We start from the raw sequence: 23,880 nt of genomic DNA, 5'->3' as shown, positions 1-23,880 counted from the left end.
AAAAGAAAAAGAAGAAGCACAATAAAACAGGCACATCGGAGTAAGAGGTAAAATTGATACAGAATAAAAATGTGGCCCTTCATTTTTTACCGTTGTAGATCTTCACCTTTTTCTTGTCACTTCCCTCCCGTGCCGTTTAAGAATCTCTTTTTTTTTTTTTTTTTATCTCCGTTTTCATTTCCCTCTGCGTCCTCCATTCATTACCCATTTATTATTCCCTTCCTTTTTTTCTTTCTCAGTCGTGAAAAGATCCCCTTTCTTGGACTCCAGAATCGAATTTGCCCTGCGATTTTGGAGGTGAGGGACGGAGGGATTATGGGCGACGGAGCCAAAAAGAGGCGGCAGTCGGTAAACGCAGAGAAAACAATAAAATGCTTCACACCACCCCCTCCCTCTTCTTTTTTTTTTTTTTGTTGTGTGTGTGTGTGTGTGTGTGCTTTTCCTCACGCTCCCATTCACATCATTACGCCCTTCTTGATTCACCCACCCCCGTCGTAGCCTCCTCGGAGACATTTCATCTTTTGCCAGTTCAGAGAGGTCTCTTTCCATGCCGGCTGATGGCGTGGATTTGCGCGGCATCTTTGATACAATTGCCCCGTATCAATCACAGCAAAAAAAGTAATAGGAACGAAAATAAGCCAAAGTAAAATATATAAAATAAAACGTACGGACCACTTGTCTCATACATCATCTACCCCTTGCCTTGTTTATTTTCTCTTTCGCGTGTTGGTTGATTTCTTCTTCAGCCACTAAGGGCCGCTCCCACTGCTACTCCCCTAAGAAGCACCTTCAGGGCTTGGCATACACCGTGCCTTGGGTCGTGCGATGCTCGTACTGCTCCCCAACGTAAATATCAGTAAAGAGCTCGCTTCGAGGTGTAGGTTTCTGCTTCTCCGCTGGCTGCAGCTGCTGATCAACTTCTTTCTTAACATCCTTCTCGAGTTTCTTCATCTCTTCATCCGTCATGATTCCTTCTTCAAGCATAAAATCCTTCATCTTGTGAATGCAGTCACGAGTTTTGCGCACATCCTGGATGTCGCTCTTTTTGCGATATTGGCTGTCAGGGTCACTCATAGAATGACCGACGTAACGATATGAGTCAAACTCAAGCACAATGGGTCCTTTGCCAGAGAGACACCATTCTTTGGCCCATCGAGTTCCCTCCTGCACAGCAAGTACATCCATGCCATCCACCTGAAGGCCCGGAATGTAGTCGCCACGACGGTACATCTCAGGCTGGTACGCCGCACGTTCTTTGCTCGTGCCCATACCAAATTGGTTATTTTCACAGCAGAATATGACAGGAATGCGATGAATTGCAGCAATATTCATAGCTTCAAACACTTGCCCCTGATTTGCGGCGCCATCACCATAGAAGGTAACCGCCACATTGCGCGGTTTATCACGGTTCTCAAGGGCAAACCGCCATCCAAGGCCGGCGCCAATTGGCACTTGCGCACCCACAATTCCGTTACCGCCAAAAAAATTGTTTTTCACAGAGTACATATGCATGCTTCCACCCTTCCCCTTCGAACAGCCACCTTCTTTACCAAACATCTCGGCAAACACCTCCCCTGGTGTACCACCGCGAACGATATACCACGCATGGTCACGATATGCCGTGACAATGAGATCTTCCAATGTTAAAACATTCTCCATACCAACAGGAATGGCTTCCTGGCCAATGTAAAGATGGCAGAAGCCACGAATTTTCTTAAGTTTGTAAGACTGGTCACAAAGCGATTCCATGCGACGAATTCGAAACATCATTTCGAGGCACTTCTTCATTTGTTCCGTGTCATATGTAGCGGTGGTAGGAACAGGAGGAACATCATCACGGCCGGCAGTGTGCAACTTAAACGGCTTCTGTGGATTGATGGGTATGGTCTTGGCGGCCAATAGAATACAGCTTGCAGACCTAAACATGTTGGCCTCAATTATATTTACCGGCTTCCCAGACGTGTATAAATGTCTCTCTCTTATTATTATTTTCTTCTTTTTTTTTTTTTTCCTTTGGTCTTCCGTTAATGCGCGGCTTATGTTGCTTACTTTTCCTCTTGTTGTTGTTGCTGAGGCTTCGGTTTCTCTTTTTACCCTGTTATTCCCTCTTTTCCTCTTGCGTACGTGCAGCACCAGCGGCAGTTACTATGCTCTTGAATATGCCCAGCGTTTCCACTCTGCGGCAAAACAAACGGACAAAAACAATAAAAAGCGCGAAAAAGAGATCAAGCAGTAGTAAATTTTAAACACACAGAAAACAAAAGTGGGAATTTAAATAAACACATGCATACGTGCGTATTTCTTATTAAATGCGCGTAAGTCTCCATGAGCAGCGAGAGTGCATGCGCCTCCGCCGAGTGTCAACCCCTGTCCTCTTCACGAGAAACATATTTGTGTCCGTCGGTTTCCAAGCCTGCATCCTCTTTAAGACCTATTCCTCTTGATTAAAACATATGTGTTTACCTATGCATCATTCACACATGAGAAAACGCAGGAAAAAAAGGCAGAAAAAAAAACAACACAAAATAAAACGCCACGACCAACGGTGTTCACGCACCCGCCAACTGGTGGCACCCACTCAAAGAAATTCCACAACATCCATTCATTCAGAACAAAAAGAAAAAGAAAAAAAAAAAGATGAAACAGGCCTGTATTTTATTTCTTTTCATCTGCGCCGTTCCGCATACTTTCATTTCCTTTGCAAGCCTTTTTCTCTCTTTCTCTTCCTTTTTATTCGTCTTTAAATCAACATTTGACCAAGAAAAATAATAATAATAATAAATAATAATAATAATAATAAATAATAATAATAATAATAAATAATAATAATAATAATAATAATAATAATAATAATAATAATAATAATAATAATAATAATAATAAAATAATCATAATCATCATCACGTAAAGGTCTCTATGTGTATTTGTGTGCAAATTTCGGTCATTGCTTTCAATCTGTCATTCTGCACGCACACACACACGTTCAATTTCTTTTTGGCTTTCGTTGATTTCACTTTTTTTCTCAGCTTCCCTCTTCTGCCACTTATTTTCATTCATTCATTTTTCCCTCGCCCCGCGACCTCAACCCACGCATGGAGAATCGCTTCGTAACCCACTCAGTCAAGGGCGTCATCACCCTTTGCTGCTTCTTCATTCTCGACCCAAGACTCCTGAGTTCCCGGCGGCTGTGTGTTCGCCCCCTCCTCTTCGTTTCCGCTCTCCGGGGCATTCTTGGCTTCAGTGGGCTTCGTCTCCTTTGGCTTCGGCGGTGCAGGACGCTTCACAACGGCGTTCACGCTTCCTGTGACGTTCACCTGTTTTTCCTGCAGGTCTTTGCGTGTGATGGTGGGTGCTGCTGTCTTTGGAGCTTGCTGGTACTTCTTTACCTCCCGCTCGGCCCACTCCAAAGCCTCTTCACACTTCTTCGCCGCAGCGCGAAGCTCCTCCTCTGTAATGTGCTCCATCTTTCCAATGGTTTGCAGCGCCAACTCCCGTGCATTACACACTTCAGTCTTAAAGGCTTCCAGCGCAAAAGTAATGTCCTCAAAGTTCAATCGTCGCGCGTTCGCAGCGTCACCAATCTCGCGGAGTATCTTGACACGTTCCTCGTAGGCGCTGAGTTCTGCGTCGGCACCGTCTTCATAGAGCCAATTTTCATACTCGTTGCTGAGTTGAATGAAATTCGCCTGTTGTTCCTTCGTCACATACTCTGCGAGTATGCCACCATCGGCAATGCGTGGGCGGTTGTCGAGGATGTAGCTCTCCAATTCGTTCTTTTTATCCCGCGTATTGATGAGCAATAAGTCCCGTTCGTTCATCTCAACCTCCTGTTTCTGAAATAGCAGCACCATGTCACCAGGAAGACCAATCACGTCAAGGCGCGGTGTAACTGTAAGCTCCACACGCCGCTGTTTCTGCTTCTTTACCATTTTTTTTTCGGATGTCTTTTTCTCGCTTGTTTCCTCCTCATTGTCGGTAATCTTCGACTCCGCGCTTTTGTTCGAAGCGGCAGTATCCTTCTTTTCACTTTCTTCCGTTGCAGGTTCTTCCACCTCATACGTCTCCACAGAAAACGCAGAGTCGACATGAAGAAGACCGCTGGCATGCAGACGCACACGTACGCGCACCTCCGTAGCAGCCGAACCCTTTGGTGGCTTCCCAATCTCCCACTCACCGATGATGAATTTTTCCAAAGGCAGATGCATCTTTACAAGCGGATGCTCATTATCGTAGAAGGCATATATCTTAGAGCCGCCTGGACTCTTGATGGTAATCTCCAACAATTTGGGAAAGTGATCCTTCTCGCCGAGCACCGTCACCACTTTGTTGACATCTGGCAAAAATGGCACAGCACTTGTGCTCATTGCGTTCTCCAAGTAGTAGCCGAGTTTAATCGGGTACGTTGGAACATCACTCACGACAAACTCACGTACTTTGAACTTTGGCGAAAAAATAGCTGCTGTGATGGCCGCACCACGTGCCGCTGTTTCCGATGCATTAAGTGTAAAGCTGGGTGGACGTCCCAAGAGCTCCTCTGTCGCTCGCTTGAACATCGGAATACGACAACCTCCCCCAATCATCTCGATACTGTGGAACTTTTCTGGCGGTACGCCGGATTCTTCAAAGCCTCGCCGGACAATTTCCTTAAAACGTTCCAACAATGGTGCCGCAAGCTCCTCAAATGTGCTCCGCTGGAAGGAGGGAATATTGATGTCAATATCCATAATATTTTCCACATTTAATGGCGCCATTTGATTTCCGGAAAGAAGATACTTAAGTCGCTCGCAGGCCTGCAGAAGACGAAGATTCGCTCGTTTGTTGGTGGTAACATCCACATTGTACTTTTCCTTCACCGCAGCCGCCATGTATTTAAGAAGCTCGTAGTCAAGATCACGGGTTCCAAGGTGGCGGTCAAACGTACGACCAAGAACTTTGAGGTGACCACGCCAGAACTTCGCGACGGCAAAGATGGTGGTACCGTATCCAATGTCAAGAATACCAACCACCTGTCCCTCCGCCTCCGTCTCAGCCAGTGAAGAGCCTCGGAAAATGCCGTAGTCAATGCCTGCTGCGGTGGTGTCATTGACGAGAGACAAGCAATTCAGCCCTGCAATTTCGCATGCCTGCAGCATGAGACGACGTTGTTCTGATGTATAGTAACAAGGGACAGTCAATACGCAATCACGAACGTCAACAGAGTGCTTTGAGTCCGAAGCAGCGGCAGCATTCACATATAGACGGAGTCTCTGAAGAAGCATAGCCAAAACCTGCTCCGGGTAAAAGTAATTCATGTTGCCGCAGTAGTTAACACCAAACATAAGTCGGCCATCCTTATCGCCTTCAATCTGACACGTAAGGAATCGACGCTCTGCTTCAAGAAAGGGGTCATCCATGTACATGCCAATAAAGCGCTTAAGCAGAAAAACCGTGTTTTGTGCGTTACGTACGTAGCGGTCAAGACCTTGTTCACCAATAAAACGCTCATTATCCAGGAAAGACACAATAGTAGTCGTTTCTCGCCTACTCACTTCATTGGTCACGATGTCAACACCTCCATGGCGCGTAATTGCGACGGTGGAATTAAGATTACCGAAGTCCACACCAAAAACAGACATGATAATAAGTTGTTGTTTTTTTTTTTTTTTTCTCCCTCTATTATTCAGTCAACTGGTTAACTCTTTTGTAAGGAATCTCGTGTGTTTGTTTGCTTGCTTGTTCTGGTTGCTCTTTTTCCCGTTCATTGCATTGCGGCATCGTTGTGCACACACGAGTGTGGTCCAAGAGCGATAACAACAAAAATAAAAATAAAAATAAAAAAATGAGCGCCAAGCAAAAAGCAACAACAACAACAGCAAAAAAAAAAAAAAGTATCAAGAAGAAAGACGACAGGGAGAACTTTCAAAATATTCAGCCAAGTGGTTAGAGCAAAGAGCGGCGTAGCCGCAACAACTGCCCTTCTTAGCGTCAATAACAACAAAAAAAAACAAAATAAATAAAGAAAAAAAAAAACATCTAAACCAAAAAGAATAAACGCCGGATGCGAAAACAAGACCGTCAAGTAGAAAAACATAAGAGGGAAACACATTTGGAGGTGATGCCTCTACTCCAACCGTCCATGATTCGCTCGAAGATCGGCACGCCAGTTGAAAGAGACATGCAAAACTAAAAACCGGTCCCTGTAGATTGGCGTATCGCCTCCCAATTCTGCCCCTTCTTCTGTTTCCCCCCGTAAAAACGGCACGACACCAACGCCATGCATTTTACACAATGATACAAGCAAATGAAAGTTCTGTCAAAATCCGCCAAACCATTGTGGATACAGGATGAAGCAACAAAAGCGACAACAACAGCAGCAGGACTCGTGCAAGCTCAGTGCCACGGCCGGGAGATAGGAGGTGCAAGGGGCTGTGGCGATGCATCTGCAGCGGAACGCAAAGGCGGCGACTGTTTGCGTTGCGTGCTGCTACCGCCATTTCCCAGAACCCGTTGATAGTTGCTGTATTGTTCACTGTATCCGCTTGGATGGGCGCTAACAAAAATCGATGGACTACGATGCGACTGTTGTTGTTTTTTCACCACAGAGACCTGGCCACTGAGACGACGAGTTTGTTCGGCGGCATCACGAAAAATACGAGCCCATTCTTCGTCTTTTTTCGCAGCCTGCTTACTCTCCTCCAGAAAAAAGTCCAATTTGGCCGCCATTGCATCTCTTTCTTGGCGCAGCATCTCTGTTTCCTGTGATGCACGCATCGCATCACATTTGGCATCTTCTGCGGCTTGCCGAAGCATTGGAAGTTGCTTCAGACGTTCCTGCACATCTTCCAGCTGCTGGGAGAGTTGCTCATGGTTGAGCAACTTCCCCTTCAGCAGCTGCAGGCTTTCACGCAGGGCCACGTTTTCCTGTTGCACTTCCTGATACTGTTCATGAAGTCGGGCATTTTCCCGCACAAAACTCTCTTTTTCAGCATCTGTGCGCTCACGCGAGACACGCTGCTGTTTATCCCGTTCCAATTCTACAAGACGTAAACGTAGCTTCTTTAAATCATCCTGCATCGTTGAACGACGCTCCTCAGCCTCTCGCATTTCCTGTCGGAGTTGTGTCGACTGTTGCGTGTGCGACTCACGCTCCTGTTGCATCTGCTGTTCCAATTCCTGGGTGCGCCCTTGATGTCGTGCTACTTCCCGTTGAAGCTGACGTGTCTCCTCCACCGCGGTATCACGAGTCTGTCGCAGCTGATCCGCTTCAGCCTCCAGTCTTTGCACACGCGTCGTGACGTCCTCTAAACGGTGCTGCTGCTGCTCATTTTCCCGACGCTGTTGTGACAGTTCTGCCTCTAATCCTGCAGCAACGGCCTGCGCGGCGCGACGCTCTGCCTGCTCGTCGTCCCGTTCCCGTTCCAGCTCCCTCACGGCCGCCCGCTGATCTTCCAACTCCTGTCGTGTCACATTCAACTCTTGTTCTAATAGCTCCCTTGCGGCGGTCATCTCTTCTTGCAAGGAGCGGCTTAGTTGCTGCTGGTGGTCTTCTGCCTGTTGTCTATAGTTCTCAAAGTAGCGTGTACGAGTGTCAAGCTCTCTTTGTAACGATTCAGCACGCTGTTGGGTGTCATTCAATTCGTGCCGTGCACGTTCGAGATCATGACACGCCGCATTTCGCTCCTCCCGGAGGTTGCGAATGTGTTGCTCGTATTCCTGTTCTCTAGAAGTAATATTTTCATTAAGCTGCTCTATCGTCTTATTCAAACGACGCCGCTCATCTTCCGCTTTTTCCTGAAATTCTTCCGCCCGAAGCAAAACCTCATTGGCTGTCGCCTTATTCTCATCCAACAATTTCCCTTTCCGCTCCAGCTCCTCCTTTACTTGGTCCAGTTCCTCCGTGAGACAACGCACCTGATCCTGCAGCGATTCATTCGTATTCAACAGCAGCTTCATTTGGTCCTCGTGCTCTTTTGCCAAGTCAATTTGCGCCTGTACAGTTTTTTGAGCCGTGGACAGCTTTTCCGCAGTTAGTGCCAGCTGTTTCTGGGTGTACTCATACTGATCATGTGGAACGTGTTCACCCTTGCGACGAATCGCCTTCAGCTGCGCAATGGCCACGTCGTGGTCACCCTTCAGCTTCGACAAATGCTGCCACAGTTCTTTATTCTCCACAATAAGTGCAGTAATCATCTCCGTCATGTCGCGCTCCGTTCCTTCGTTAAAAACAGCCAACTGATCACACAGTACACCAAGCGTTGTTTCCGCAGACGCCACCCTTGCCTCCAAGTCCGTCGCGGCGGAAAGAACTGCACTTCGAGCGACAAAAACCGAAGTTTCGTCTTCCTCATGTTGCACCAAAAGTGTATCAAGGGACGCCACAAAACGATTTACAAAAACATGCTGTTTGTCACGCATTTCTTCGCAATGTCGCTGAAATTCGGCAGCGGGAACGTAACGCGTGCGGTCCTCTAACATGCGCTGTACCTGTCGAGGGTCCATCGCTGGTCTCTCCCGCTCTTCCTGAAGTTCTCGACGCAATTTTTCCACCTCCCATTCCAAATCCTTCAAGGAGACCTTCAGTTTGTCGCGCTCCTCCCGCAGAACCCCGTGCTGGCCCCGCTCCTTTACGATGTGCTCCTCCAACCGCTTTACATTACATTCAGCGGCCGTAAGCTTCTCCACGGTTGCACCGTACCGATGAGTCAAGCCACTGAACTCTACCTTTTGTTCGTTCAGCTTCACCGTCACATGTGCAAGACGCCTGGACGTCTCTCTTAGTTCTTCTCGTAGCGCATTCGTCTCACGTTGCAAGTGTTGCAGCTTCTGATCCAGCAAACCGTTTCGTAAATCACGGGTGCCGACAAGAGCAGCGGACAAGTCGGTGTCCTCAGGAGTCTTTGGGAGGATCGTCAATGCCAGCGCCTGTCCCGTGGCAGTAGAGGGGGCAGGTGGATTGTTCTCTGGATCCTCACGGGATACCTGCACCCGTGGCGGCGAAACACCACTCAGCCGAGTCCCTCTCGAGGCAGCAGCAGAAGCAGCAGAGGGCGGTACCACGACATCAAAGACGCGATAGTCAGGACTTCGCCCCTGTGCACGCCGCACATCCCTCTTACGACCGACTGACAAAGAAACGTCATGAACATTGTCTCCGCCACCCACCCGCGAGGCAGGAGAACCAACTAAATGAGAGCCACTCCCCGGCATCATTATCGGTGGGCCTCCAGAGTGTGGGAAGAATTGAGAGGAAGGCGGGGCAAACCCTCTCTTCCGCTCTTGACTTCATTGGGTGAATGCAGCCCGATAAATCAAAAAAAAAAAAAAAAAAAAAAAGAAGAAAAAAACAGCAAAAAAGATGGCATTTAAACCAAACACATCAACAACGCACAAACAAAAAAGACAAAATTCAAAGACGACAAAAAGTCAAAGAAGGCAAACAAAAACAAAGAAAAACATTGGGGAATAAATAATCAAGAAATAATAACAATAATATGGTCAAAAACGTATCTATATATAGATATATAGATATATAGATATATATATGGTTCAATTTTAGGCAGCAAAAAGGACCGAAAGTTAGAAAACAGTAAAAAGAAAAATAAAGGGACGATGAAAAAAACAGGAGAGAAGTATGCATGAAAGATTTCATGGAAATAATCCCTCCAATACTCTTATTTCAGTTTCGTTTGTGAAGTTCGAATTGTTTTTGCTTTTTTTTTTTCCCGCTCGTAATGTCTTTCCCTTTGGTCGCTATTTTGTTGTTGATGGTTTTGACGCCCATTGTTTTTCTTTCCATCGCTGCAGCCAACCCACACATTCCTATAAAATGGGATTATGGGCCCGCGAAGCACCCATGCGCCCAGCACGTTTCATCAGCAATGCAAAACAAAAAAAAAAATATTCAAAGTAATGGAAAGCAGTGGAACGTATCAAAAAGAGCATTTGGACGCTTTGATGTGTGCCTTGTATTTAATGTATATATATATATTTATATACGTGTTTGCAGAGCCCCGTAAGGGGAGCAGAACAAAGAAGAGGAAAAAAAAAAAAAAAAAAAAACCGGCGATTCCGACAGGAAGGTTGCCGTTTTCGCATTGGGCTGATAGAACAAGAAGAAGTGATGGGTGCGCGCTGCCAACGTGAGTGGGCGGGATTAAGACTCGCAGGCGGGAACCCTCCATTTCATAAAACATCCGCGTCCCGTCGCCGTAATTGTCGTTATTTTAATTATTTTTTTCTTTTCCTTCGCCCCTCAACTGAAATATATATAAATATAAATATGTATTGTGGCAGTCCCCCACACAAAGCAACGGTACGCACACTAAACACATTTCCTCTTCTTCCAATCATTCCCTCTCACTCTTCACCCTTTCTTTTATCGCCGTTCGAGTTCATTTGCACGCCTTCTGCTCACCGTTACGGGCTCCTCCGCACCCACTCTTTTTTTTTTTTTTTTTTTTCATCACGGGGCCTCCATCATCCTTCCACACGTAACTTTTTTTGTTTTGTTTTCTACCCCCTCCCTTTTGAGAAAAAAATTTATTGCGTGCAAGACGTTTTTTTTGTTTTGTTTTGTTTTTTTGTTTTTGTCAAGACTGAGAGAATTAAATAATTCGTCCTCCCGTCCCCTTCCTTCTTCCCATCGGTTCATTCATGCAGACTCTCACCCAACGCAGCGCCACAGGGCTCCGTAACGGTGGCAGCATGCTCTCCGAAATGGGTTTACACAAGACAACCGGGGTTGCGATAAAAAAAAAAAAAGAAATATAAACACATAATCGCATGTAAAAAAAAAGAAAAAAAAAAAAAAAAAAAAAAAAGGGAAGACTTCTTTTCTTTTTAATACTCATATTGAAGAAAGTTGTGCCGCAGTTGAATGTATACAACATTTACGTGTAATATATACGCATGCGCCCATTGATTTATCATTTTTTTTTTTTATTTTATTTATTTTTTTTTTTTTCATTCCGTTTGCTTGTGAAAAGAAAAATTTATAATTCCCTTTTTTTCCTTTTCCTATTGGAAGTTGTTTGGGCCGGCGTTTCATTTCAATGTACTTCTTTTTTCTTCTTGTTGTCCACTCACAAGTTTCGCTCCCATGCACTCATAAACACCGATGCACTGATGCGGTCCAGCCCCGAGGCGCCAGCCATGTAATCAGGCGGTGACCACACATGGTGTCCGCCTCCTCTCCCATCTGCATGTTTCTATCCAAAGCACCGTGGCCCCAGGTAGATATTATTGATACATAACGCTTCACCCCTTTCGTTCCTCACGTTTTATGATTGTTTGCATTCCCTTTAAAACACTTCGGTTTCTTTTCCGTTTGCCGCTCATCACCCGCCCCCGTCGTTTCACACGTGTCAGCCGTCTCTCTCTATCTCTCTCTCCATCCCCTCACTCTCCATCGGCCAGCTCACATCGCCCATCAGGAGGTGGGCACACATTCATGCGTACCAAGATACATGTATATAATTCGCTGTGGAGAGCCACGCCTGGCCCCCACGCATTATTCACACTATCGCCCACCTGCTCCTTCGTACAAGCACACGGAAAAAACATATATATATATATTATATATATATAATATATATATATATAAGACGTGCTCACAGGAATATTTATTTGCCGTGTAAAGGCCCCTCTTTTTTTTTTTTTTTTTTTTCGTTGTTACCCGCTGAGGGGTGTGCATGCAAGCACATGTAGGCACACACACACACACACATATTTTTCAAGAAAAAAAAAGAAAAACAACACACAAACCAGAAAAAGGGGGGACGTTTCAAAAAAAATGACCGAAAATTGACTATATCAAAGAAAAAAAAAAAAAAAAATGAAAATAAAAATGTGCACGAACAAAAAAAAAAAAAAAGATGATGGAAGCAACAATGATAATAATAACAATTTTCCCTTTTCTTCGCTCCGCTGATGCATCTATTCCTTTCACCCGCTTCCCTGGTTTCCCTCCTAAATGTTTGCGTTCTTCCTTCCACACATTAATTTTTGACTGCCGGCCCTTCCCCTACCCCACTAACAGGCGCCGTCCTTACCAATTTGCGGTTTTCCCTCCTTCTCTCGGCAAATGTTTGTTTGCTTACGTCCGGTCTTCTTAATTCACGCCGTGGAAGCCATCGGCCCACTCTTCTCTTCGATGTCTCGTCCCCCCTCCCACCCACCCACTCACTCACTCGCACGGGCACTCAGCACTTCGGCAGCGTCCGTGGAAAAACGGTGTGGTGCGAGCCCTACACGCACGCACACACGTCTTAAACCAAATATTAGAGCAGGGAGTAGCAAGCGGCAAAGTAAAAATAAAAATAAAAACAGAAACAGCACCAAATAAAAATAAAAACCAAAGTCAGGATCATTTCATCACCACTGCAGGTGCTGCGAATGAAGGAACACGACGACACAAGCCAAAAAAAAAAAAAAAAAAAAAATTGCTGCATACGTTATCACACACACACACACACACTAGTTCCAGAAGAAAAAACACGTTGAAATACTCGCAAATGCACAAACACAACGGCAAACAGAAAAAATAAAAAAATTACAAAACCAAAAGGAAAGCATATATATATATATATATATTATTTTCGTTTTCTTTTTTTCCTCTTGGGGCTGCTATTACTCAGAGAACGGTTCACACTACACGCCACGCATCCATGCAGAATTCCCGTTCAGTGCGCCTTGCAACTGCTCAAAGGCCCTCGTGTAATAATCCGCCGTAGGCCCAGCAGTACTAATGCTATTGTTTGCGCTCCCTCCTCCTCCTCCTCCTCCTATTACGCCGTTGCTGCCTCTGCCGCTACCTAAAGTTACAAGACCACCTGAATTCATGTTACCGTTTCCAGGAGAAACAAAAGGGAATGGGAAATTTTGAGATGTTCCCCCTCCCGACGTGGTGGTTGGCTGTGAAATTGACGATGGACTTTTTTGCACCACAGCTTGTGCGGAACGTTGCTGCTGCGACCCCAAAGCTGTGATGGCCCCCAAAAAAGAAGCATCGTAAACAGGCTGAATTGCTACAGCCTCAGTAGCACCACGAGGTAAAAACAGCAATGTTCCAACCGCACTTGGCTCCTCAAGCAACGGCGAAGATCCAACTGAAAAAGTATGCGATGATGAAACCCGCTGTGCGAGAAGCGAAAAAACTGGAGAAAGAACGCCACTAAGCTGTTCCTGGGTCAAGCCCGTGTTGTTGGCGGCGTTGATATTTCCATCAGATATTTGTTGCGGTCCTGCTGTTCCATTCAATGACTGTGCATTTGTTGAAAGGGCACCGTAACTAGTGGGGTGCTGTGAAACCTGCAGCATTTTTAGAAGTTCCTGCAGACTACCTTCTGTTTTATCGCAATGGAGTGAGGAAGGTTGAGTCGCTTGTCGGCCATTTGAGGCCAAGGAGGGCATCAGGCAACCCATACCAAGCACACCTGTCGATATACCGGCATCTTGACATGGCATCGCTGATCCAGAAGCAAAAGATGCGCCATTGTTAAGGTTTTGCAAAAATACCATCGAATTTAACCCACTTTGTTCAAATGGTGGAAAATTCACATGGGGTGCCCAGTTTAAATTGCTCGCCTGAACATCATGGGGATTTTCCGGCATGTGGTTGCTGAAGTTACCGTTATTATTGTTTTTGTTGTTTCCTCTGCTATTATTTTGGTTTGTGGTGGTGTTATGGTGCGCCATTTTAGTCGATGCGTTTGTTGCATTGCCCCTGGCCTCTAAAATAGCCTTTGGCGCTCGCTTAAAAGACCCCTGACAATTTGGATCAACATACATGACGTGAACAAAGTTGCAGCGCTCTCCCGTAAAACACGTCTGGTTCGCATCATAATGCTTGCATCGAATCAGAGGTTCTGCAATATCTTGATGTGCAAGTGCCCCACGCGTCAAAAGAATACGTTCACTGGGTAATGTCTCCACAGTGCACATGTCACTGGAGAGGACTTCCAAAAATTCTCCAGGAGGCAGACGTTTGTATGTGCACAGCTTCTCATCCCGCCAAATGTAGTTGACGTGAATTGGGAATGCCTCCAGTGTCGAGACGTCCACATCGGCGTGCACAAACTTGCAGTTGTTACCCATTTTGCATGAGTCCGCTTCAAAAGACCGATAGTTGCGGCAAAAGACTAACCGGGTGATGTTAAGTCGTGCAGAAGGAACGTGCACGAGCAAATGAGATGGCACCTCGTACAAGTACTTGAACTCCGCGTCATATACCGCCCTTACTTCCGTCGTTGCCTTGGAATCATTTTGACGTTGTTTGTGACTGGATGGAAGATTCATACCGGAGAACAAGTCATTGCTCTGGTTCCACTGATCCCATATTTCGTCAATGGCCCGCAGTGAAAACTCGGGGATGTCCACTTCATCCAAATTCATTTTTTACTATCCCTCTCTTCCTTTTTCTCTCTCTCTCTCGCTTTCTCTTTCTCTCTCACGCGCACGCACTCTCGTGCGGCTGCTACTTTGGCGGCAATCCACACCCACACGGTGCTACTTGTGTTTCGCGCTTTTTTCCTGTTCCCGCTGCTTTCTTCTCGAGACGGCAGAGCCGATCCCTCCCCTGCCACCTCCCTCGTTTCTTTATTGAAAATGCGCGTGTGTATGTGCGGGTGTTGGTGGGCCTTTTTTTGTGTGTTTTGTTTTTGTTTTTTGCTCACGCAGGCACTCTTTCAGACTACTTCTCCCCCTTCTTTCGTGTGATCCCTCTTTTTTTTCCTTTTCCTTTTCGTTTCCTTTTTTTTTTTTTTTGTTGTTTTTTTGTTTGTAAATTAATTACTTCTTTTTTCTTCTCTTTTCCCTTCGGATTCTGCTCCCCCTTTCGCCTTCCCACTGCACGCACTAAAACAAATAAGACCAAAAGAAAAAAGAAAAAAAAAGGGCACACTGACAGCACCCGCACGGGGATTCAAACAAAAGACATGTCCCCATCCATCCAGCAGGCGGAGATGCACACACGCCCGCTCACGCAGCGACGCGCATGCGGGCACCCAAACAAATCCGTCAAACAAAAAAAAAAAAAGTAGAAATTATCCACACGAACAAAAGTCATCGCCAACACAAAAAAACAAAAAAAAAAAAAAATAAAATTAAAAAAAAAAAAAAAAAAACGGTAATATCAACTCCAATACAAAACGTCTTTCCTTCTTTCCGTTACCGCATGCAACAACACAAGCCAAAAAGAAAATAAAATAAATCCATGCACCAAAATACTCTTCTCCGCGCCCCCTCGCCACGGCGACAACAGCAGAAATGAGAGCAAAAAAAACGGCACAGCCAAAGCCGACATCGCCCCTTTCGTATTGCCTCCGTGGCAATCACGTAAACAAGAAAAAAAAAAAAAGGGCGGGAGAAGAATGACTAATCCCCGTTGCGCAGAGTATTTCCTTCTCTCTGCCACGGTAAAAAAAAAACAAAAATAAAACCGTTTTTTACGTTGCTGGAGGGAATTAGGGGAGGGGAAGTGGCTCTTTTCGCAATGTCATGCCCGTGCAGCGGCGTGCCCTTCCGTCGGCAGTCTCACACACGTACCATCGATCCATAAATATTTTCTGTGGCTGCAAATATGAGCAATAGACAAGAGTTAACTCCCATCTCCTCCCCCCGGCACCCTCAGCGACCTCCTCTCTTTCTCGCTTTTACTGTTGTTTTGTTCTTTTTATGATGCTGTTTCAAATCTCGCTCTGAAATTCAGCCAAAGCTATGTGGATCATACACGCACTCCCATAGAAAGGAGGCGGACACGCCAAAAATAAGCAGGCCTCAGGCGCACCAATAACGACAATGAGGCAAATCAAACCGACACAAAAAAAAACAGTCAACTCTCCCCACAAACACACACAAAGCACCAAATAAGAATCATAAATAAAATGTGCGTCTGGACAAGGCCTCGCCCCCCTTTCCTTTTACAAAGTGAGGCAACACAATAGAGGGAGGTGACAATTCGTTTCAGTGCGCCTGACAACCCGATTCGGATGAGACTCGTCCAACAGCTACGCTTACGCACTGCAGTAGCCCAATGGGTTTACAAGTCAATCCATGATTGCAGGACTCGTTGAGAAGTTACAAAGTTGCCGTCTCTTTATTCTCCCGAAACCGCCAGATCCCTCCGCGTGGATGGCAATAGTCGGGAATGGGTGGAGTGAAAAAAGACGGTACCATCGCTGTTGCCCTTTAACACGGTGCCTTTGGCAACCACGTCAAATCAGATGTAACAAAAAAAAAAAACACGGGGTTTCAACAACGCATACACCCACACATATATATACATATATTTATATATATGCATGTATGTATTTGGTCTCGTCTGGTCTCACATTCCTCCCAATGGTTAAAAATAAAATAAAAAAGAGGTTATAAAAGGCAAGAGAAAGTAATAAAAATACGTCCGTTCCAAAAAAAAAAAAAAAAAAAAAAATTTGTACGTTCGTCCAGACACACTCCTGTTGTCATGTAAATAAATAAATAAATGTAACAAACACACACATACACATACATATATACATACATACACACATACATGCACATAAATTCCATACATATATATATATATATAGAATTTATCAGAAGGTGGGAATGAAATTAAATGTGTAATGTTAAAGAAATAGTGCCAGTGGGCGCACCTCCAATATGAGAGAGAGAGCGGAAACGCACCCCGGTTTTGGGACGTACTCTGCGTTCATGCAGACAAAAAAAAAAAAAAAAGATGACATACGATCCCACCGCTTGTGCACGCAGGAATGCACGGAAAAGAGCTCCACTACCATTCCCCATCTCCACCAAGAAACAAACCAAAAAAGCAAACTGGGGATGGTGAAGTCACAAAAAAAAGAAAAAAAAAAGAATGGGGGAAGGCGAGGGGGCAAATTTTTGACACACACACAGAGAGACACACAGAGAGACAGACAAGCATTAACATATGCAAAAAAAAAAAAAAAAAAAAGATCTCTCAACGCCGTTAGTGTAGAAACAACAATGAAACGGGGTAGTCACATCATGAAGGCCGGAACCGAAAGATAGGCCCGGACACGAAAAAACAAAAAAAGAAAGACCAGAAACAATTAGAGACGAGCCCACAGCTATCCACAAGTAGTGAACAATAGTGAAAGTGTGGGAAAAAAAAAAAAAAAGAAAGAGCGCACACTGTCACGTTACAACGTGTTTTCAAGTTCGTTTTATTATTTTTGTTGCTTTTGATGTTTTATTTTAAGTGGGGAGGCGCACTTATTCTTTTCCCCGGGTGTCGCTTGCACCATCCCCGCCTTGCGGCTCTCAGAATTTCCTCCAAAAAAGAGAAAAAAAAAAAAAAAAAAAAGAGTTTTCTCCACCCTTAAATCACCTCCAGCTTCTCCCATAATTTGTTTCCTTCCCGGCAAGAAGTCAATTAAATTAAATTAAATAAATAAAAAGCAGCAGGCCCATGAAGCAAAAAGGCAACAGACGGCAGCACGACAACACCGCGTCCAACAGCACCGATTCACTTAACGCCCACAAACAACACTGCACGGAAAGGGAGAAAAAAGGAAGGAAACGTTCGTGGCGCCATCGAACGTGGAATTTATTCCCACCACCACCACAACAAGCGGTCATTGCAGTCACCACACAAATAAATAAAATAAACAGACCGAACCCACAGCCACCACCACCAATGAAATAAACCAAATCAACGTTAAGAAGGACGAAGAGTCTGGCATGACGCACAGATACACAACATAAAACAGATGCGTACAAAAACAAAAACAAAAAATAAATAAATAAATAACACGCAGGGGCGGGTAAATAATGATAAGACTAAAGAAAACAACAAAAAAAAAAAAAGCGGACAACACCAAGTGGCAATTTACAAAAAGAAGAAAAAAAGGGCATCAAAAAAAAAAAAAAAAAAAAAAAGAAAAAAAAAAAGAAAAAATGGACCGTGCTTTCCACAGGAACCTGCAGGAGTTGGCGCGCCAGAAAAGGTCCAGTCGTGGGCAACCAAAAAAAACGGAGTTGGGAATCCTCCCCCCACTTCAAAAATAAAAATAAAAATAAAGAAACACATCACCCATACACATAAATACACACAAACAAAAAGAAAAAAACAAATGCCCCTAAAAATGCTCCACGGCTTCACGGAAAGCACGTGCCCCTCCCTCCAGGACGTGCATCCATGACGTTCCTTTCCTACGCATCCCTTAAAAATAAGACAAAAAATACACGAAAAATAAACAAATAAAAATTATGTTTCCCATTTTTAATTTCACTCCATTTTTTTTTTTTTTTTTTTTTTTTCATTATTGCCCCTCATTCTCTCTATCTATCTTTTTTTTTTTTTTTTTTTGTTTGTTTTTTTTGTTTAGATTTCTTTTTATTTATACCGCTCCTTTTTTTGTGCGTTTTCATCTCCCAATTTATTTGCTTTACCCTTCAATCACACTGCCCTTCTGTCATAAATCCAATGCAGTTTACGCCCCCTGCCACTGTTTACCTTTCTCTGCGTTCACCTCCCGGCATAAAGCATTCCCTCCCCCAGGATCGCACATAACTTCCAAACTCTACCCATTCTCATTTCACCACGGCCTAAATCCCCATCAAAATCGCGTAACTAGTTGATCGGTTTGTAGGGATTATGGCGGTAAACGCGGAGAAGTTTGTCCATATGACCGGAATGCCTGTCAGCACCTTTATTTCTCGTAATAACTCCACCGCATGCAGCAAGAACAGTCTCCTGGGGAGAATTTAGAGGCATCTGGCAAGGCGACGGAGTAGTAAATGAGAGTGAGAAATTGCCGGCCCCTTGCATGGGTGTAGCGGGAGAGACGGTAAATCCACATGGGCTTCCCAAAAAGCCTTGCCCAATAGACCCCTCAAATGTTTTGTACGCAACGCGAGGGATGTTTTTCGCACCCTCGCCTGGTATCGGGAGGGCACCACTGGAATCGTAAGACAAACCCAAAGAAGACATCATGGGTGTTTGAGACATCGGCGTGAAGCTTCCCATACCAGAACCTCGCGTGCCCCTTTCTATCCCCAAGATATGTGCGTCTTCAAAGGTTTTATTGTACTCAACGGAAGAATTGTTGTTCCTATTAAAGCTCATATTGGAACCGTTGAGCGGTACAGATGTTACAGCTTCATTGGCTGACTGAGACGCAGCCATACAGAAGGGGCCCAGGTCTTGCGGCGCCACGTTTAAGGGCAAGGAGTCCGCCGATTGTGTTTTAGGAAACACCTGAGAACCGAAATGCTTATTCGACGGGAGACGACCATACGAGCGTAAACTCGAATTCATTTGGCTTTTCCATTCCAAGGGAGAGTCAGAAGCATCTGTTTGTGAAGAACGAGTAGATGAGTTGAACTGAGACATCGACTGTGCAGGGGGACGTTTAAAATCGCCCTCAACATTCGGGTCCACATACACTGCATGAATAAAATTACAATTTTCGCCACGATTGCACATCCTGTTGCAGTAATAGTGAACACAATGAGAAAGCCGTCGTGAATTGTCTTCTCGATATGACAAAGCGCGTCTAGTCACAAGAATACGTTCACTGGGGATCAAATCCGGTTTCTCACTCCCGCTCCGGGATACCACCTCAAGAACATCCCCGGGAGGCAGCCGCTCATAAATGCAAAGCTTCTCATCACGCCAAATGTAGTTCACATGAATGGGTTGCCCCTCCAGCGTTGAATAGTCCACGTCCGCATGTACAAAACGGCAGCCTTCTCCCTTTGGACATGAGTCCGCCTCACCGCACCTGTAGTTCCGGCAAATAACAAGTCGGGAAATATTAAAACGTGCCGGGGGTGTGTGGACCACCAAATGGGACGGCACCGTGTACAGACACTTGAAATTTGAGTCAAATACCTCCAACTGGCTTCCCGTGGCGGTATTTGCAGCGGACCCTTTCGACGGCATTACCCTCTTCCTTTCCCGTAGCTTGTGGTGAGGAGGTAAATGGAGACTCTGTTCCTTTTCGCTATCGCCTGTGGTTAGCTCTTCTGCGTCGTGGATGGCAAAGAAGAAGGTAGGATAAAAGAAAATAAATAAAAAGGCAATATGTGAGCTCATTTTCCCCTCTTGTCTTTCGCAGAAGGCCGCGGCATCCGTGAGGAATAAAGCACAATCGCGCGTGCCACCTTCTCCCCGCCCCGCCACGCCTCGATCGCAAAAAGTCAAAACACTTCAAACAGAAAGATGTCAAAAATATAATGCAGTAGTCGCGGTGAAGATCCCCTCTGCGTGCAGAAGGTGAACTGCGCAGCTCAATTCTTGGCAGCCGAGCCATCCACCTCTCAGGCATCCCCCCTTGACAAATGTACTCCCACGCCCAGACGATAACATTAGATTATATATATATATATATATATATATATATAATATACGATTAGTACCAGTAATGGGGGCTGCCATGAACAACGCGGCTCACACATATAAAAAAGAAAGGGGCACGCACGCGCAGAGACGCACCGCCGCGCCCATTAAAAGTACATTCCGCCAAACCACCGGCATGCGTAGGGAAGCACAAAAAACAGAACAAAAAAAAAGATGGAGGAGATGCAGCGAACCGCATCACAAAGACGCACGCACGCAAAAACACAAAGATAAACCAAAAATCCTCTTACTGGCTTCACAGCAGAACAAACAAATGAAAAACAAATAAATAAATAAATAAATAATAAAAATAAAAAGAACTTGACAACAAAAAGCGCAGAACAAAAACAAGAGTCAAAAAAGAGGTGGTCTTCAGTTATAAAAACTAAAAGCCCCTTACAACAAGTTATCAAACAGACAAAATAAATATTCACACAAAAATAGAAAATAAAAAAAAAGACAACAACAACAAAAAAAAAAAAACGATGGGGCACTGCGTGAGGCCTCAAGGCACAGTCACAATAGAAGCGTACAATCGAGTTAAAATGCAGACAAGATGCATAGACACACAACCCAAGATACCGCAAGATTACCGCTAGCCCGTGACCCATCACGGCAGCAATAAGTACAGCCAGAAGAACTCCCCTTATCCCCCACAAAAAAAAAAAAAAAAAGCTGGCACCACTATCAGTAAAATCCGTTCGCTCAACAATTAACGTTAAACAAAGAAAAGAAAACCCAATACAATACACTGAGAGAAAAATAGAAAAAAAATATTTAAAAGTAATAAAAAGAGAAAAAAAAAATGTCAGGCAAACACACAAAAAACAAACAAACTAGAAAATGCCATAAGGATCGTGTCGGTAAACACGAGCACGCCTCATAGCAGCCCGCCCACAGGCAGAACCAATCATTTGTACACCATTCGGTTCGCGGCACTTCAACCCAACCAATGGCCCCAGCGTTCCCTCCTCGCCTGATGAGCTGTGCCGTGGTCCCTCGCTGCTTGCTTCTGAAGGGCCGTTCAGCCCCGCCCACGAATTCAGGCCCTCAGCATTAACAGTAGGCGCCATCACCCCGTCGCCACGGCAGTTCCTAGCATCACTTGTCACTGGAATCTCTGGCGGCACACCACACTTTTTACGTTGACGAGAACACTGGAGTTGACTGTCGCTATCGGCCCTCTCAACAGGCGACCTCACAGCACCTGGTACACGCTGGCGGTGCGAACGACCCGCTGCACGCTTGCAAACCTCAGATATAGTTGGGTCAACATAAATCGCATGAATGAAACTGCAGTCTTCGCCGCGGCTGCACAGGTAATTGAAGTAGTAATGTGCACAATGCGAAAGTGTTTGTGGTCTCCCTTTCGAAAATGAACGCGCACCCCGTGTCGCAAGGACATACTCACTTGAGATCATCACTGCAGGATGCTTGCAATTCGGCAGCAACACTTCCAAAACATCCCCGGGAGGCAGCCGCTCATAAATGCAAAGCTTCTCATCACGCCAAATGTAGTTCACATGAATGGGTTGCCCCTCCAGCGTTGAATAGTCCACGTCCGCATGTACAAACTTGCAGTTTTCGCCCATAGTACATGAGTCCGCCTCACCGCACCTGTAGTTCCGGCAAATAACAAATCGGGAAATATTAAAACGTGCCGGGGGTGTGTGGACCACCAAATGGGACGGCACCGTGTACAGACACTTGAAATTTGAGTCAAATACCTCCAACTGGCTTCCCGTGGCGGTATTCGCAGCGGACCCTTTCGACGGCATTACCCTCTTCCTTTCCCGTAGCTTGTGGTGAGGAGGTAAATGGAGACTCTGTTCCTTTTCGCTATCGCCTGTGGTTAGCTCTTCTGCGTCGTGGATGGCAAAGAAGAAGGTAGGATAAAAGAAAATAAATAAAAGGGCAATATGTGAGCTCATTTTCCCCTCTTGTCTTTCGCAAAAATGGTAAATAATGATGCAATAAAAAAAGATCAGAACGCAAAGGCAGATTTTTTCTCCAGTACTTTACGCAAATTTTCTCAGTCTCAAAGAATCAATGTTTCAAGAAAATGGATATTTGTTTATGGAGCACACATGAGGACATAAAACAGTGTTGATGGAGGTTCGAACATTTAAAATGGCGCAAAACAATTCCAGACTGTTTTACGGAAAAAGACAAACAATCCATAAAAATACTTATTGAAGACAAAAAACAAAAAAACATTTCAAAAACTCTCTCCCCCCCCAAAAAAAAATAATAATAATAATAATAATAATAATAATAATAATAATAATAATAATAATAATAATAATAATAATAATAATAATAATAATAAATAAAACAATAAAAAATCCAACACAACTATGCGGAGCATAAAATAAAAAATATAGATAAGTCACAAAGCAAAATCGGTAGCCCGTAAGACCCTCAACACGTCGTTCCACGGCTGTTACAATATTGCTTACACGCCCACCCCATAAAAAATCCTAGTAAAAAATCTGCGCGTAACAACTCAAAAAGACGTACCATCAATCTTTATTCATAAATTCAAAGCGTTTTGAAAAACCTTTCAAACAAATATTTGATCATTTATCACTCATATACTTTCCACACTAACCAATTCCCTCTTCAGTAGCTGTTCACTACGTGTTCTCAAAAGAACTCGAACACCCGCACAGCACCCACCATCGCAGAGCACCTCCGCCCTGCTGAGTGGAAGTGCGAAGAAGAATCACCACCCCCGGAAAGGAAGCCGCAGCGGAGGGCGCGAAACGCACACGTTACGCAGCCGCCCCGGCCGGCGCGGTGGCTCGATGATCCGCCGTTGCCAAAAATCAGTAAAATAACAAATCAGCAAATCATTGGGCCAATTCATCCGTCAACAAGGAGAACAAAAAAAGGCGCCTTCCAGGAGCATCGATTTCACGCCGCATCCGTGAGGGGCGTCGCGCCTCCTCGCCGCGTGGAGGCGCTGTTGGCGGCGGAGCCGTTCCACTTCAAGGAAAAACCGCGCCAACTTTTTCTTGAAGCGCGGCTTCCTCGCCTCTTCAGTGTCCAGTCCATTTTTATCCCAGGCGCCCGCAGAGCCGGGCATCGGAGTAGATGCAGAATTGTCTCCTCGCGCTGTTCATGCGGGCCGGTCCTCACAATGTCAGGTCGACCCCCGTGGCGTGCTGTGCGGCGGTGGGCCAGTCCGTCACCGCTGTGGCGCCAAAAGCCGCATGCTGGACAGCGAAATTCGGCCGGTGTCGATCCCATCGGGGTGTCGTCGCCGGGTGAGTTGCGCCTTCTCGGCGGCCTGACCTCTTTGCCATCATGGAATCGGCGACGGTATTGTATTTATGAACGGATGTGTACGTGTCATTTTGGGCACACAGTGCACTGTGCCTGGGCAGCATTCTCCTCATTTGCGGAAGCAAAGTCTTTGTGTGAATCTTCTCTTCTTCCTGCTGGGCTTCGAGCTTTACGGCGCATGAGTATTTTATCTCCATTTTTGGTCCCGTTTCCTCATTGCTGTCGGGATGCTTGTGCCTGACTTGTGT

General features: G+C 45.2%; 7 protein-coding genes across 7 annotated transcripts, besides 41 other annotated features; all 7 read right to left on the bottom strand.

The window, feature by feature from the left end:
- Positions 1–23,880: part of a sequence feature (heterozygous, Esmeraldo-like haplotype) that runs on past the window's edge.
- Positions 144–236: a sequence feature (GA-rich).
- Positions 415–436: a microsatellite.
- Tc00.1047053507831.70 (pyruvate dehydrogenase E1 component alpha subunit, putative) lies at positions 790–1,926 on the bottom strand (the record flags this gene model as incomplete). The annotated part of the gene is made up of 1 exon (XM_808978.1): positions 790–1,926. One exon carries the CDS (start codon positions 1,924–1,926, stop codon positions 790–792), a length of 1,137 nt encoding a protein of 378 aa, XP_814071.1.
- Positions 2,765–2,895: a microsatellite.
- Tc00.1047053507831.60 (heat shock protein, putative) lies at positions 3,117–5,615 on the bottom strand (the record flags this gene model as incomplete). Its single annotated transcript, XM_808977.1, has 1 exon — positions 3,117–5,615. The coding sequence occupies one exon, from the start codon at positions 5,613–5,615 to the stop codon at positions 3,117–3,119; it is 2,499 nt and encodes an 832-aa protein (XP_814070.1).
- Positions 5,787–5,817: a microsatellite.
- Positions 5,976–6,009: a microsatellite.
- Tc00.1047053507831.50 (hypothetical protein, conserved) lies at positions 6,370–9,189 on the bottom strand (the record flags this gene model as incomplete). Its single annotated transcript, XM_808976.1, has 1 exon — positions 6,370–9,189. One exon carries the CDS (start codon positions 9,187–9,189, stop codon positions 6,370–6,372), a length of 2,820 nt encoding a protein of 939 aa, XP_814069.1.
- Positions 9,290–9,333: a microsatellite.
- Positions 9,484–9,522: a microsatellite.
- Positions 9,946–9,974: a sequence feature (AT_rich).
- Positions 10,008–10,038: a microsatellite.
- Positions 10,239–10,260: a sequence feature (AT_rich).
- Positions 10,420–10,439: a microsatellite.
- Positions 10,535–10,566: a sequence feature (A-rich).
- Positions 10,766–10,799: a microsatellite.
- Positions 10,908–10,942: a microsatellite.
- Positions 11,540–11,580: a microsatellite.
- Positions 11,625–11,644: a microsatellite.
- Positions 11,793–11,851: a sequence feature (T-rich).
- Positions 12,282–12,331: a microsatellite.
- Positions 12,398–12,419: a microsatellite.
- Positions 12,551–12,570: a microsatellite.
- Tc00.1047053507831.40 (hypothetical protein, conserved) lies at positions 12,628–14,370 on the bottom strand (the record flags this gene model as incomplete). Its single annotated transcript, XM_808975.1, has 1 exon — positions 12,628–14,370. One exon carries the CDS (start codon positions 14,368–14,370, stop codon positions 12,628–12,630), a length of 1,743 nt encoding a protein of 580 aa, XP_814068.1.
- Positions 12,743–12,763: a microsatellite.
- Positions 14,380–14,427: a sequence feature (GA-rich).
- Positions 14,701–14,757: a sequence feature (A-rich).
- Positions 15,053–15,101: a microsatellite.
- Positions 16,250–16,287: a microsatellite.
- Positions 16,386–16,408: a microsatellite.
- Positions 16,445–16,546: a microsatellite.
- Positions 16,863–16,902: a microsatellite.
- Positions 16,914–16,933: a microsatellite.
- Positions 17,277–17,305: a microsatellite.
- Positions 17,373–17,399: a sequence feature (AT_rich).
- Positions 17,732–17,752: a sequence feature (AT_rich).
- Positions 17,835–17,899: a sequence feature (T-rich).
- Positions 18,002–18,022: a microsatellite.
- Positions 18,238–18,327: a sequence feature (A-rich).
- On the bottom strand, positions 18,575–20,041 carry Tc00.1047053507831.30 (hypothetical protein, conserved; the record flags this gene model as incomplete). The annotated part of the gene is made up of 1 exon (XM_808974.1): positions 18,575–20,041. One exon carries the CDS (start codon positions 20,039–20,041, stop codon positions 18,575–18,577), a length of 1,467 nt encoding a protein of 488 aa, XP_814067.1.
- Positions 20,320–20,354: a microsatellite.
- Positions 20,610–20,659: a microsatellite.
- Positions 20,781–20,827: a sequence feature (T-rich).
- Positions 21,065–21,188: a sequence feature (T-rich).
- Positions 21,181–22,275, bottom strand: Tc00.1047053507831.20 (hypothetical protein, conserved; the record flags this gene model as incomplete). The annotated part of the gene is made up of 1 exon (XM_808973.1): positions 21,181–22,275. One exon carries the CDS (start codon positions 22,273–22,275, stop codon positions 21,181–21,183), a length of 1,095 nt encoding a protein of 364 aa, XP_814066.1.
- Positions 22,591–22,673: a microsatellite.
- On the bottom strand, positions 23,482–23,829 carry Tc00.1047053507831.10 (uncharacterized protein; the record flags this gene model as incomplete). The annotated part of the gene is made up of 1 exon (XM_808972.1): positions 23,482–23,829. The coding sequence occupies one exon, from the start codon at positions 23,827–23,829 to the stop codon at positions 23,482–23,484; it is 348 nt and encodes a 115-aa protein (XP_814065.1).

This window comes from Trypanosoma cruzi, genomic scaffold (genome assembly GCF_000209065.1).
Source record: "Trypanosoma cruzi strain CL Brener 1047053516469 genomic scaffold, whole genome shotgun sequence".
NCBI classification, from domain to species: Eukaryota; Euglenozoa; class Kinetoplastea; order Trypanosomatida; family Trypanosomatidae; genus Trypanosoma; species Trypanosoma cruzi.
Note: the sequence above shows the minus strand (reverse complement) of the source record. Positions and strands in the feature narration are given on the sequence as shown.